The 14171-nt window shown below is 52.5% G+C and overlaps 1 protein-coding gene across 9 annotated transcripts in view; it reads right to left on the bottom strand.

The window, feature by feature from the left end:
- STARD8 (StAR related lipid transfer domain containing 8) overlaps nt 1-14171 on the bottom strand; it is a 90649-nt gene that overhangs the window by 20989 nt on the left and 55489 nt on the right. For 4 of the 9 annotated variants that reach the window (XM_062585078.1, XM_062585084.1, XM_062585083.1 and 1 more), the window contains one exon: nt 2307-2378. In XM_062585078.1, the coding sequence (XP_062441062.1) occupies nt 2307-2378 (72 nt within the window). Of the gene's footprint in view, nt 1-2306; nt 2379-4202; nt 4366-6071; nt 6286-10043; nt 10193-14171 lie in introns of those variants that run through there. The other 5 variants (XM_062585081.1, XM_062585077.1, XM_062585082.1 and 2 more) reach the window with 5 other exon arrangements.

Below are 14171 nucleotides of genomic sequence, written 5' to 3'. Positions count from 1 at the left end.
GAAGACATTGCTGATGTCAGGTGTGGAGAAAAACTGTGGTCTCAACTCATGGTGTTTTTTGGAGAGTGGCTGCCCCCCAAATATTGCCCAAGAGATATCTTAGTGCCCCACAAACAATACCTTATATATACACTGAGCTCTCTTGAACTGTCTACAGCTCCACTCATTCATCCCCAAGGGTCAGGAAAGCCACATAGGATATGGCAGTATGCCAGTTCCACCACCTCATTCAGGCCTGTCCCTTGCCTCATAGACTGTAGGTTGGGTCTCCAAGGCAGATATCCTTGCTGCCCTTAGGACAGTGGTTAGAGGACCAGGCAAAAGCAGTACATGCCCAGAGTCTTTGGGAAATGAATCCACCTTGAGGTTTCTCAGTTACTGCTGTGGTGATAAAGGTGAAGCATTTTTCAGGTAAGTTAGAGCACAGTGAAAAAGCACCGTAGGGCCTCCATCAAATTCCCTACTCATGTCTTTCTCCTCGGATAAAGCACTGCTGGGACCAGCTACACAGGACTTTGACAATCAACCACAAGCGTCTAAGTCTGATTGTTAATGAAGCTACTGAGTGCAATTATCAAGGGAAAACTGAGCCCTGCCAGCTGTGGAGAAAAACAGAATGAAACAGTCATAGGATGTGGAAATTTTTGTTCAGTGAGACTGGAAAAACGGTTGGTTTATTCATAGACTCCAGCATTTAGCACCCAATTTTTGTTTGCCTGAATTAAAAGCATTATTCAGGGCAAACACCTGGAGCTGAGGGCTCACCTACAGGAATCTGGGTAGTCCTTGCACATGGCTATGCTAGGAGGTTGCCCCCTAAAATAGAAACCAGAAACAAACAGGCAGCTTGTAAAGAATCATCACGGAGGCAAGAGCAGGTTTTTTGTGCATGTGCTAAGGGAAGGGAGGGGGTGCAGTGGAAGTGTCCAAGTGAACAATAGCTGGCTCCGCACCGTGTCTGGAGGCCAGGCTTCCAGCTATTGTTCTAGCCAGCCTCCGCTGAGCTGGAGCTGTGTTCTTCAGCACTGGTCCTCCCCCAACAAGGACCAGCAGTCTTCACCATGCACTTGAAGTAAACACAGCTGAGCCAGAGAAGAGATCCACCAGAAGAGGTCAATCTGTAAACTGTGTGCGTGTACCTAGCAGAAAACATGTGACAAAGTCTATTGGATGTACCTGCTCATCACTTCCAAATATCATCTTCCCTTTGGGAACCTTACAGTATGGAGATCCAGTCTGCTCCAGGCAAGGTTTTGCTTCATGTTCAGAAAGCACAGACTTTCCTGCCAAATAATATATTGAGGCAGGGCACTAGTATCCAGGACATGTAAGTAGGGAGGGAGGAAGGAAATGTTCATTCTCTGCATTACCTACATTGGCTGCCCATGCATTAACACCCACTGCAAACACTTATCAAACTACGTAGAGACATGATTAGCTTTCCAAAACCTGTCTTCCCTTGGCCTGACCAGGCGTCCTGGGAACTTTCTAGCAGCCCTGCCTGAAGGGGAGAAGTTCAAGAATGCAGAAAAGCTAATAGTACGGCTAGTTTTCCAGACCACAATCAACTATGAAGGCTAAAAGTTTTAACATACAATCATATAACTAGTAAACAATCCTCTCCATCCTCTCTACTCCCCAGTGCTCTGTAACCTCTCTCTGCAGTCACCCTTGGTATTTAGTTAAGATATACAATATAGGACCATGTACAGGCCCGGAACTTCTTGGCCATCCACACTGGGAGTAATAGGGAAGCCTTGAAATGAAGGGCATCGTGAGGAATATCAAAAGACCTCCCCATGCCAACTCCAGCCACCAGAAGCCTGTATATAGCTGATTAGAGTGTGCCCATGATCCGAGCACCACTGCCAGAGGCACAAGAGCAGAGCCACCTTTGTTCCACCTGGTGTTTGAAACTTGTATGCATGCATCCCTGAGCATCGTGGTCTTACTGACAGGACTCATGCCAGTGAGAAGCTGGAGGCTCTACTGAATTTGTTTTATTTTTTTCTCTATGCAGTTGTTCAGGGGCAATGGGTTTTGAAGGCTTCCTGCTGGAGGTCAGGAGTGCTGCCTTGTGCACAAGGCTCTTTTCTTCTTCCCAGGAGCTAAGCCCTTTCCACACCTCAGCTCCCCAGGCCGCGGGGGTGGGATTGGGATCAGGAACCATGGACTGGCAGCACAGCAGTGGAGCATTGCCTGCTCTTCCCACACAGCGGCACATTCAGCTTTCAAAGACATGCTACTGTGGAGAAAAATGCATCTAACCCTTTCCCCATATAGAGAACTGAAGAGGTAGTCCTCACCTTCATAAAGCTGGGCATACTGAGGAAATCCCGCTGCTCGCAGCCAGTCACAGGCTTTCTTGGCTTCGATTTCTGAAACAAAGCAAACAAATAGCGTGAGCGTCCCATGTGGCAAGAGTGATGCTCCAAAGGACAGCAGCAGGCACTGGAGCTTGGTCCACTCTCTCTGCTCCCCAGTATCAGACCCACTTCAGCATGGCCAGAGCTGCTGTTTTACACAAACCAGTGGCAACGACTGATTGCAACAAAGACAGTACAGAAACCCAGTGTAGGCGCCTGCTGGTGGCATTAATGCCTTCTGCACAGAAGCAGCTCTTTGCTAAAGATAGGACTTCACAGCCAAAAGTGTTTGGCTTCAGAGCCTCTATTAACACAAAAAGGAGGAGGTAAACTAGAAGTGTTATGTCCACAAGAAATAATTTTAATGTCCTGATGAAACATTTTGTTTCTAAGACCACCAAACCAAATAAAGTGTTTTGCCAGGCAAGAGAGGAACATTGTTATTTTTAATAATTACTTTAAAGCTCATCAAAATTTAGGGCTGATCACTTCACAGGCCTTTTGCAAACATCCTCTACAAAAGTCTGCCAAAGAAACATTTTCCACCCTACTTCCCAACATCTCGGACAACCCCGTCCTTTTTTTTCGAGCTTGCTTTCATCCTGACACATAGTACACCCTATCTAAACAGTCGTCTTCTCAACAGATGGGAACTACAATGCAATGCCAGGTATGAACAAATGGCTGCGGAAGATTATGGGCATCCATCCATAACACATCTCTTCCTCCTTATTCACTACTAATCTATCGAGCTTATGGATGACAGAAACGGGTCTAAAATATAATGACCTTAATAATGATACGTAATATAATGACACAAAACCCTGACAGCGAAGGTTTGTATACAAACCCACCATCTGGGCTATTCCTATTTCCTTATACATTGTTCAACTATTCTCTGGATGAGCCCATCCAACAGCCAACACTATTTTCTGGGAAATTTCTCAAATTTACAGGACTTGAGGAAAAACAGCCCAAAGCTAAAGCAGCCAAAGAAAGCTGCTGTCTGGTGTCAGCAGTTTGCTGCCTACTAAGATTTATATTTCTAATTGTGACAAACATTTGTCCTAAAATGTAGAAAACATGACTGAAATTTCAGATTCTTTCTCATCACTCTCACAGCAGCTCCACTTAATAAAGACGAGACTCCGGGCTCGTTCCCCAAAAGCACATGAAACACTCCTGGTTCATCATGGTCACCAACAGCTTCTCGTTGCATTCACAGTTATAAAGCTACAGCAGAAATTTCAAAAAGCACAAAATAAGAAGTTCAACTGAGGACAGGAAAAAAGGAAAAACCCTGGACCCAAACACTTCAGAATTTTGAGGAGGAGAGTTTGGAATAAGAATGAGAATCTGGGTCCAGACCTGGCAGCTGTCCCTAACTTGCTCTCGAGCCCAACCCAAGCCCTCTGCAGGCCTCAAAATCCAGCGGTTCTGAAGAGACCCGGATCCTGGAGCCCGGCCCCGCCGCGGGTTTAGATGGGGGTCACATCGCTTTGGGAAGCGCGTCTGGGGCCCCTCCTCTGCAGCCAGGCGGAGCACGCCGGAGCGGGGCCCCTCCGCCGTCGCCGCCGGCCGTGCTTCCCACCTCCCCAGCGCGCCAACCAGGGTCCGGGCGCGCGGGTTACGCGCTCGTGAAAGGAGGGACGGTGCATCGGCAGCGCGAGGGCGCTCCGCAGACCCAGCGGGGCACACGCACTCGTGCTCCTTTTTAACTGCCTGCTCTCCGGACAGCCGTGGAGAACAAATTCCTCTCTTATCCACGGGACCGGCAGGGCCTGAGCAAGAGCAAGCTTCCCACGTAGCTCCCTGCCACGCACGACTCGCTCTCACCCCGAGGAGCCCTCTGCACCGCTCCGCACCTCCTCCAGGCAGAGCCGAGGAGCCGGCATAGCACACTGCAGCACGGCATGGCACGGCACAGCACAGCACGGCACAGCACAGCACGGCACGGCACGCTGCGGCACGGCACGCTGCAGCACGGCACAGCATGGCACGGCATGCTACAGCATGCTGCAGCACGGCTCAGCGTGGCACGGCATGCTGCAGCACAGCACAGCATGCTGCAGCACGGCACAGCATGGCATGCTACAGCATGCTGCGGCATGGCACGGCATGCTACAGCATGGCACGGCACGGCACAGCATGGCACGGCATGCTACAGCATGCTGCAGCACGGCTCAGCGTGGCACGGCACGCTGCAGCACAGCACAGCATGGCATGCTACAGCATGCTGTGGCATGGCACAGCATGGCACGGCATGCTACAGCATGGCACGGCACGGCCCGCTGCGGCACGGCACGCTGCAGCACGGCACAGCATGGCATGCTGCAGCACAGTACAGCATGGCTTGCTGCAGCACAGTACAGCATGGCTTGCTGCAGCACAGCACACTGTGGCACACTGCACCACGGCACGCTGCAGCACAGCACGGCACGGCACAGCATGGCACAGCACCGCACGGCATGGTATGGCATGGCGCAGCACAGCACAGCACTCTGCAGCACGGCACAGCACAGCGTGGTATGGCATGACGCAGCACAGCACAGCACTCCACAGCACGGCACAGCACAGCACGGCATGGTATGGCATGGCATGGCATGGCGCAACACAGCACAGCACAGCACTCTGCAGCACAGTGCAGCACGGCATGGTACGGCATGGCGCAGCACAGCACAGCACTCCACAGCACGGCACGGCATGGTACGGCATAGCGCAGCACAGCACGGCACACCGCAGCACGGCATGGTACGGCATAGCATGGCATGGCGCAGCACAGCACAGCACTGCACGGCGCAGCACGGCATGGCATGACATGGCGCAGCACAGCACAGCACAGCACTCCGCAGCACGGCATGGCGCAGCACCGCACGGCACGGCATGGCACGGCATGGTGCAGCACAGCACAGCACTCCGCAGCACGGCACAGCACCGCACGGCGTGGTATGGCCCAGCATGGTGCAGCGCAGCACAGCACAGCACTCCGCAGCACGGCACAGCACCGCACGGCATGGTATGGCCCGGCATGGCACGGCGCAGCACAGCACAGCACTCTGCAGCACAGTGCAGCACGGCATGGTACGGCATGGCACGGCATGGCGCAGCACAGCACAGCACTCCTCAGCACGGCACAGCACCGCACGGCATGGTATGGCCCGGCATGGCGCGGCGCAGCACAGCACTCCACAGCACGGCATGGTACGGCATGGCGCAGCACAGCACGGCACACCGCAGCACGGCATGGTACGGCATGGCATGGCGCAGCACAGCACAGCACTGCACGGCGCGGCATGGCATGACATGGTGCAGCACAGCACAGCACTGCATGGCGCAGCACGGCATGGCATGGCATGGCGCAGCACAGCACAGCACAGCACTCCGCAGCACGGCGTGGTATGGCCCGGCATGGCGCGGCGCAGCACAGCACAGCACTCCGCAGCACGGCATGGTACGGCATGGCGCAGCACAGCACAGCACGGCACTCCGCAGCACGGCATGGTACGGCATGGCGCAGCACGGCGTGGTATGGCCTGGCATGGCACAGCACAGCACAGCACTCCGCAGCACGGCATGGTACGGCATGGTGCAGCACCGCACGGCACGGCATGGCGCAGCACGGCGTGGTATGGCCCGGCATGGCGCGGCGCAGCACAGCACAGCACTCCGCAGCACGGCGCAGCCCCGCACGGCTCTGGGCCCCACCAGCCACCAGCTCCAACAAGACCTTCCGACCCTTCCTCGCCGCTGCTGCCAGCAGAGCCCCTCCGCCGCCGCCGTCCCCGGACGCGAGCGGCTCCATCCGCCAGGTTCCCGGGCTCGGCCAGGCGGCGCGGCCGTGCCGAGCCCTCCCCAGCCCAGAGCCCGCCGGCCTCGGCTCGCTCCGCAGCCCTCCCCGCCGGCGCGGGAGCCGTTTCCAAGTGTCTCCGTCCAGGTCAGAGTCGACACTCAGCTTCCTCCTTCCCACCCGCCCTTTCCACAAAAGTACTTTCCCAAGGAAATCCAGGAAACGATCTTTCCGAGCCTTGATAAGAACGGGCAGAAAACATTGATGCTGATCCCACAGGCGGCCCGCGACGTCCCCGCCGGAGAGGAAGGCGCCCGGCGCTGCCCCCGGGCAGAAGGCGAAGGGCAGCAGCGCCAGGAGCTCTGCGCCCAGCGCTCCTGCCACGCTGCCCCCGGCCCCACCGCCTCGCCCAGCACCGGCACCAAAGCTTCACGGGCAAACCCAAATCCTACGTCTCAAAGGAGGCGCTGCCACTGCATTTCCGCAGTGTCTGCTGCGGATCTGCAATATGCTTCAAGATTCCCAGAAGAACACAGACATGCAATGCATGTATTACACAGAACGGTTGAGGTTGGAAGGGACCTCTGGAGATCAGCTAGTCCAACCTCCCCCCCTGCTCAGCAGGGTCACCTGCAGCATGTCAGACAGGGTTGCATCCAGGCGGGCCTTGACTATCTCCGGAGAAGGAGACTCCACAACCTCTCTGGGCAACCTGCTCCAGAAGGACCCTGGAATCCTGCAGGAAAAGCCACCCCCTGCCCCCCCCACTTCTCTCACTTCCCCTCAAAGTTTCATTTTTTTTTAAAGCTCAGAAGAAACGAGTTGATCACTAGGAGCCATAAGCAGCAGAAGTAACGAGGACAGGTTTCCTGTGGATTTGTGGCTTGGCCTGGGCACACCTGTGTGGTTTCTCTGGAGCCTAATAAGGGCTCATCTCATGCTATTCTACTTCCTGCAGCGGGGCCATTAAGAGGGTCTCTCACTCCTCTAATCAGCAAACTATTTTCACAAGCTTGTAGCAACTTACTATCTTCCAGATCTCTGTTTAAACATGACGGAAATGATCACATTGAAGTTGTACTGGGGGGGGGGGGAGCAGACACACAAATAAACACACAGATAAACACACTCAGAGCTCCATTTCCTTCAGAAATGAGTTATAAATCTCCCACAGCCTTCTTCATGCCTCGCAGTGACTCCCAACAGTGGAGGAGCCCCTCTACGTCCCAGGCACTTGGGGACCCCTGGCTGAAGAGCAGGTTTGGAACACTGCAAGCTACGCATGGTGTCCTCTGAGATGCACTGGGCTCATCCCTGGCTTCCTTATGAGTCCTGGGCAAATGACAACTAACAGATAAAGCTGGAATAAAAAGGATGACAGTTTCCCTCCAGGCTTTTGCAGATATTTGGAGGAGAAGAGGGGCTGATTGGTTTCTGTTATTTTTAGTCATTTTGCTTAGATGACTTCTGTAATCCTCCTGTCTGTGTGTTTATATTATTCCAACTGGCAATACCACCGCTAACCGCTGGGCAAGTTCGGCCAGATATGACAGGGGTAAAGATCTCTGCAAATACAAGGTTCCCAGCAAGTCATGACTGCAAAGGGGGCAGGTAGATGAGAAGACCTATTACTGCTCCCACTCCTGAGAAAGTTCTCAGTGTGAGATGACCCCTTAGGAAACATCTAGGCAGCCTCGTGCAAGGAAACCAACATGAACCCACTCACTGCATAAAGCTTCTGCTTGGGCACCATGCCTTACCAGCCACCAGAGAATCCCCACAAGGCAAAGTTTCTCCCCTTCTCTGCGGGCTGCTCAGGCTGGATGCCTTTTCCCATGGGTAAGGCATCCATACCCACGCTCCGCCATCCTGAGCCTCTTGTATCTGAAAATGCGGGAGCCCAAGCTACAGCCAAAGTTTAATCAAGTTAGAACAGAAATGCCCAGCATGAGTTCATTAAGAAAAAGGCTTCATTAGTTTAGCAGCTCAGGGAACTATTCTTTTTCTTGTAAATTGATGCAAAGGACAGAGATTACTTCACTGCTGATTTTTCCCCTAACAAATCAGGAAGTCAGACCCAACAGCATGTCACAGCATGTCAGAGAGAAAATCGGAAAGCAAAAACGACTAAAGAAAGAGAAACAGGTTCTCATTTCGCAAGTGAAAGTGGGGAAAAAAGATGAATAGCTGACGCCCCCACACGCACTTCTCTCCGTACGATCACTGTGACGGCCCCTGACGTGGACCCTTGGACCACGGTGTGACCACGGAGGCATTTTTCTACTGACACAGCCCACCTGCGAGGCAGCATCCGAGGCCTTGTGCCTGGACTGCCGCGGCCCCCAGCGAAGCGGCTCCCGGCTTTGGCTCTGCTGTCGGCTCCAAAGGGAGGGGGGCAAGACGGCGGGGGTCCCACGCCGCCTGCCCCGAGCCCCCGGCCTGGGGGGACCCCCCAGCTCCCGGTCGCTCTCCTCCGTCCGTCGGGGGCTGCTCTCCCTGGCACAGGGATGTGTTCGGGGGCAGAAAGGGATGTTTGGATACTTGGATCTGTCCCTCAAGTGCTTTTAGGGATAACAGATAATCCATCCAGACTTAACTGTTCAGTGAGGTCCTGAAAGAGAGATGGCTAGGAAAAAGCCTGGGAAAGGCAATAAAAACAGAGGTCTAAAACCAGTGAACTGAAACACTGGAGGCAAACTCAGTTACAGTTAGGAAAATCACTTCCCAGAACCCCAGCTCTGCACTTTCCCTTTAAAAAAAAATAGCAGTAACACCCCAGGATCCCAGCTTCTCAGAGCGAGTTTCTAAATTCCCCATAAAAAGTCCCACACAGCCAATTAGTGTGTGAAAAGAAAACCACATCATAAAATTGCCCATACATTACATAATGGAAAGCTATGAGATCAGATGCCAGGCAGATGCGAGTGGGAGTGCAGCCTCCTCCTAACAGACTCCAGCTCAGCTCCAGTATTAGTGTGGGGAACCTTTTTTTTGTGTGTGTGTGTGTGTGTGTTTTCTTTCCATTCTGCTTTAAAATAAACCATTGCCTAAAACATTAAATATGTACAAGTGGAGCTTAGCTTCCCTTCCTAGTCCGTAAACAGAAGTATTTTCCTACTTTTTACGGAAATGACAGAAAGTCCTGACATCTCCTAACCCGGGGAACGCAGCTATCGACCGCTTTAGAAAGGGAGGAGCTGAGATAGCCATTTCCCGAGGGGAACTCACATGGCATTTCCACAAAAGGTATAGGGGCCAGAGGCACGCCGACTGAAAACAAAATTTAAGAGAATTAAAAGTTAACGCAGTTAAACTCTGCCTGCAACGCCTGCTCCTTCTCCCAGCGAGATCAGAGCAGCCCTTCGAACGGGGCCGCCCTCCAACAGCTCCACGGCCACGCTCGGACCACCCGCTACCGCGCAACGCCAGCTCTCCCCACACGCTGGGCAGAGGCACGCGCGCGGGCACGTGCGGAGACCCGGCTCAGAGAGCACTGCAGACCGCAGCGTCAGACCCTTCCGGCGCGACCCGGGTAGGAACTAACACAGGGCCGGCAGGGCCCGTTCTCAGCTGCAGAGGCCGTGCACCGCTCCGGAGACCCCGCTGGCCCTCTCTCTCTCCGGTACAACCTCCTTAACCCCCGTGGTCGGCTCTCCCCGACCCTCCTCCCAGGAAGGGAGAGGGGAAGCAGACCTGCGCGCCCCGGCCGTGCCGAAGAAAGCGCAAAGGAAGCCAAACAAGTGCAGTCATCCTACACGCCCTTTCCCCAAAGACACTTCACCGCGAGGACGGGACTAACGACTTCGGCTTTCAGCACCAGCGTCATCCAGCCACGAACAAGCCCGTTCCCGGGCGGCCTCCCACTCCCCGCCCCGGCTCTGCAAACTCACACGCTGGACTCCTCTCTCGCACCGACCCGTCCTTCTGGAGCTGGAGAGGGCTGCTGAGTTTTACACCGTGAAGCACAGTAACATTCATTCCCTGCCCACGCTCGGTTTGGCTCCTTTGACTGATAAATGCTAATTGATCTGTTTGTAGCCCTGCTAGCTCCCAGGATACTCCACCAAACACACAGACTAACAGCCACCGGCATGGAGAGGGCTTGGAGACAGGAATGAGAGGCTCTGCTGGACCCGGTCCCAGATGCAGCAGGTTTCCATAATTAGCCTTCGCAGATTAAATAGGTATCACAAGTTTGGGGAACTGCTCCTCATTGTACCGCCAACAAGGAATTGTTCACATGCCTCCATCACGCTCCAGACCTGAGATACCCTATCTGCTTTGAACATCACCGACTCGTCGTGACAGAGGATCCGATGGGACCCCAAATGCCACCGCACAGAGCTGCTGCTTCCAAGGTGCGGTGGAGGAAGGGAGCAGGGTCCCAACACAACTGCACACCAACTCAGGCTTCCGGACCAGACCACTTTCCTGTTTATATCCCTGTTTATGTCACCCGCCATATGATGCAAGAAAAACAGAAGGGAAAATTTGGGGACAAAAATGTTCCTGGGGGCAGCTGGGGATAGGAGCAACACAGAAACTGCTGAATATTACAGCGCACTGCGTCCCTGCAAGCGTGCCGAAGCATGGGGAGACGAAAACACGCACCTCTAAGGGAGCATTGCCCTAGCCTTCCAGAGAGACCCTGCTCCACGCCTAACCCCTTCCTGTGCAAGGGCAACCAAGGGGTGTCGTTCCCTTGGGAACTTCACCACTGGTCCTGAGCATGCCCCGAGAGGTGGACTCCTCTGCTCCCTTGGTCGGGAAGCCTCTCTGCCGTCTGTTAAGGCCACGTTCTGAGATACACCGGTCTCTACGTTCCGTATTTCCTCGTCTGTGCCGGAGCCGCACACGGCACAAAGGCGAGCACGATGTGCAATGCTCCTTCCCAGAGCCCCATCAGTCCCCACTGAGGGCTGCTGGCAGCCGCAGCCAGCACTCGGCGAGGAGAGCCAGCCCCCACTACCGTGGTGAGCGGTCTCAGCACCTTGCCTGTCCTGGAGTTTCCACACCCGAGCGCCGGCAGGCACAAACCTTCGCACGCAGCTGTCTGGCCATGTTCTTTACCCAAGGTAGGGAGAAGGACTAATGCAGCTGGGTTTCCTGGCTGCCCTTACGCACCACCTTCAAACGTCACACCAAGTTCTTCCATTCCCATTTACCCTCTAGCCACTGGCCCCGGATCCAGGAGGACCTCCCTTCCTTCCCCACCTTCCCCAGCAGCACTTTTCGGCACGTACTCCATTTCGTTACATGCTCTTTCACCATCCTTCCCAGTTTAGCAAGGGCTCTGCCCAGCAACAGCCAGACCAGAAACTGCAGCAAGACCAGAAATCACAGTGGAGCAATAAGTTCTTCTCAAAAAGACAGAGGAGAGGAATGAAAGCCCCAGAAAGCTAAACAAATTGCTGTTCTATTGTCAAAACAAACTTTTCAGGTAGCAAAACATGCTTTACTGCTCTCGAGTAGACCACTGCCCAGGGTAGTGGTGGTGTCTAAATTTCATGTGCTCAGAGGACTACCCTCAGGGCAGCAGCTGAATAGTAAATTCCAAGACGGCTACGAAGATGATCTGAGGGCTGGAGCACCTGCCCTGTGAGGAACGGCTGCGAGAGCTGGGCCTCTTCAGCCTGGGGAAGGGAAGACTGAGGGGGGATCTGATCAATGTGCACAAGTACCTGAAGGGAGGGTGTCAAGGGGACGGGGACAAACTCTTGAGTTGTCCCACGTGACGGGACAAGAGGCAATGGGCAGAAATTGAAGCACAGGAAGTTCTGCCTGAACGTGAGGGGGAATTTCTTCACTGTGAGAGTGACGGAGCACTGGACCAGGTTGCCCAGAGAGGTTGTGGAGTCTCCTTCTCTGGAGATCTTCAAGGCCTGCCTGGATGCAACCCTGTCTAACATGCTGCAGGTGACCCTGCTGAGCAGGGAGGTTGGACTAGATGATCTCCAGAGGTCCCTTCCAACCTTACTGATTCTGTGATTCCAAGATGACTCCCCACACCACCTGATTTTTGCCCCTTTCATATCGCAAGGTTACCTGTCTCAAACACTGCTGTCCCACATACATCTTCATGGCTCCTCACCGTACTCACTCTCCAATCAAGTACAACACCAGAGTGAATCTGGTAGCCCTGCCTCAACTCCGCGCTGGAGAGAGTCACTCCAAAGGGGTGATCCCGCTTCCCACTTCCCAGCAGGGCTGGGATTATGCAACTGGGAGCACAAAATGCTCAGAGGAAAAAGGTGTTTATGTCATTGCCTGAAGAAATTCAGTTTAGAAATTGAATATTTCATATGCACAGAAATCATATTTCATTCTAAAAAGCTGGAAGTGCTAAACATGCAACTGCAATCATTAACTGAATGTGACAGCTTATATTTCCTTTGCTGTAAATGAGCTTAATACTAGTCTTCATTCTGTCATTTGTTTTAAACAAAGTTAAAATGCAGCTCTTCCCACTCAAAATCTGTATAACCTTATACATTGCATTTTAGAAACAGTACTTAAAGAAAAAAACTAAGAGGTCTAAAAAAACACTGTGAACTCAGCTCTGCACCACACACATCCAGAAAGTAACATCTCCCCTTGCAGGTTTGCAGCTTAGACAGAATGCTGCACTTGATCTTTAACAACATTTGAACAACTGCATGGAGGGAACATAACCACTTTTACAAACTTTACTGACCAATCTGAAATGCTTGCAGCTTTCAGTGTCTTAAATAAAAATTACAAGAAAGCACTGAAATAGCCAGTTTAGCATCAATTCAATAACACTTCATCATACATCTGTGAAATGCAAATATGTTATATTCTTTATTTTAAAAGGGGGGAGAAAATTCCTCTCCTTTCACTATTTACTTCATTGGATAATAAAGCTTAACATTCATCTCCAAGGAAGCCAGTATTAACCTTATGTAGCAGTGAAGAGTCCCTTCTTCTCCTAGAGTGTTACTCTAGACTCAGCACAGCAAGGTGGAAAAAAAATCACATAAGTGCTCAAGAGGCGTGGACCATATGAGTCACTGGAGGAAAGAAATCACTGAACTGCTTGGACAATGAGATCCAATGGATGTGACTGCAGGGCTTGGTGGGCGACAGAGATGGACGAAGCTGGGGTCTACCTGCAACCACCATTCAGTGGTTTTATTTGTACTGCAGCATTGTTCTCTGCTATCTTCAGTTTGTTTCTTGCTAACAAGCTAGATGAAGGAGGACATAGCCAGTCCTCTGGGGTTCATGGCTGCTTCTCTCTGTAGTTTTAGCTTGCAACCAGTATAGTAAACTAGATAAAGACAGGCATCTATGTAAGAGGGATGGAGCACTCACTATGGGCATGGCACTTCCTCTACCCAGGTAACTGTAGATGCATGTTCTCCATAAACATTTCTGCTCTTCGTTGTCTTTTAGCACCTTTAACCACTTATGTGTGGCCTGGAGTCTTCTCAGTAGAGCCCAGCAACAGGACAAGAGGTAACAGGCACAAACTGAAACTCGGGAAGTTCTGTCTGAACATGAGGAAAACCTTCACTGTGAGAGTGACAGAGCACTGGAACAGGGTGCCCAGAGAGGTTGTACAATGTCTCCTTCTCTGGAGCTATTCAAAACCTGCCTGGATGCGACACTGTGCAATGTGCTCCAAGTGGCCCTGCTTAAGCAGGAGGGTTGGACTATGGACTAGATCTTCACAGGTCCCTTCCAGCCTCAACCATTCTGTGATTCTGCCCCTATCCACACAAATGCACATGTATCTACACAGAGAGAGAAAAGCTTTCCAGTAAAAAGAAGAATTAAAAAACATGCTTGCATGGCATCCAGCAGGAACACAAATGATGCTCGTAAAAGTGACTGCACTGCAACAGAACTATCTGCTTTGAGTCCATTACCCTTTAACAAGCTAAGAACACCAACACACTCCAGTATAATTCAATTCAGAGATTTTAAAGAACAATAGGGCACTCAACTGGCTAGAATAAAAAAGGAGCAGCTTTTCAGGCCTACCTAAATTTCGC

This window comes from Rhea pennata, chromosome 11, assembly GCF_028389875.1.
Source record: "Rhea pennata isolate bPtePen1 chromosome 11, bPtePen1.pri, whole genome shotgun sequence".
Taxonomy (NCBI): Eukaryota; Metazoa; Chordata; class Aves; order Rheiformes; family Rheidae; genus Rhea; species Rhea pennata.
The sequence above is the reverse complement of the archived record's forward strand: the minus strand, read 5'-3'. Positions and strand labels throughout refer to the sequence as shown.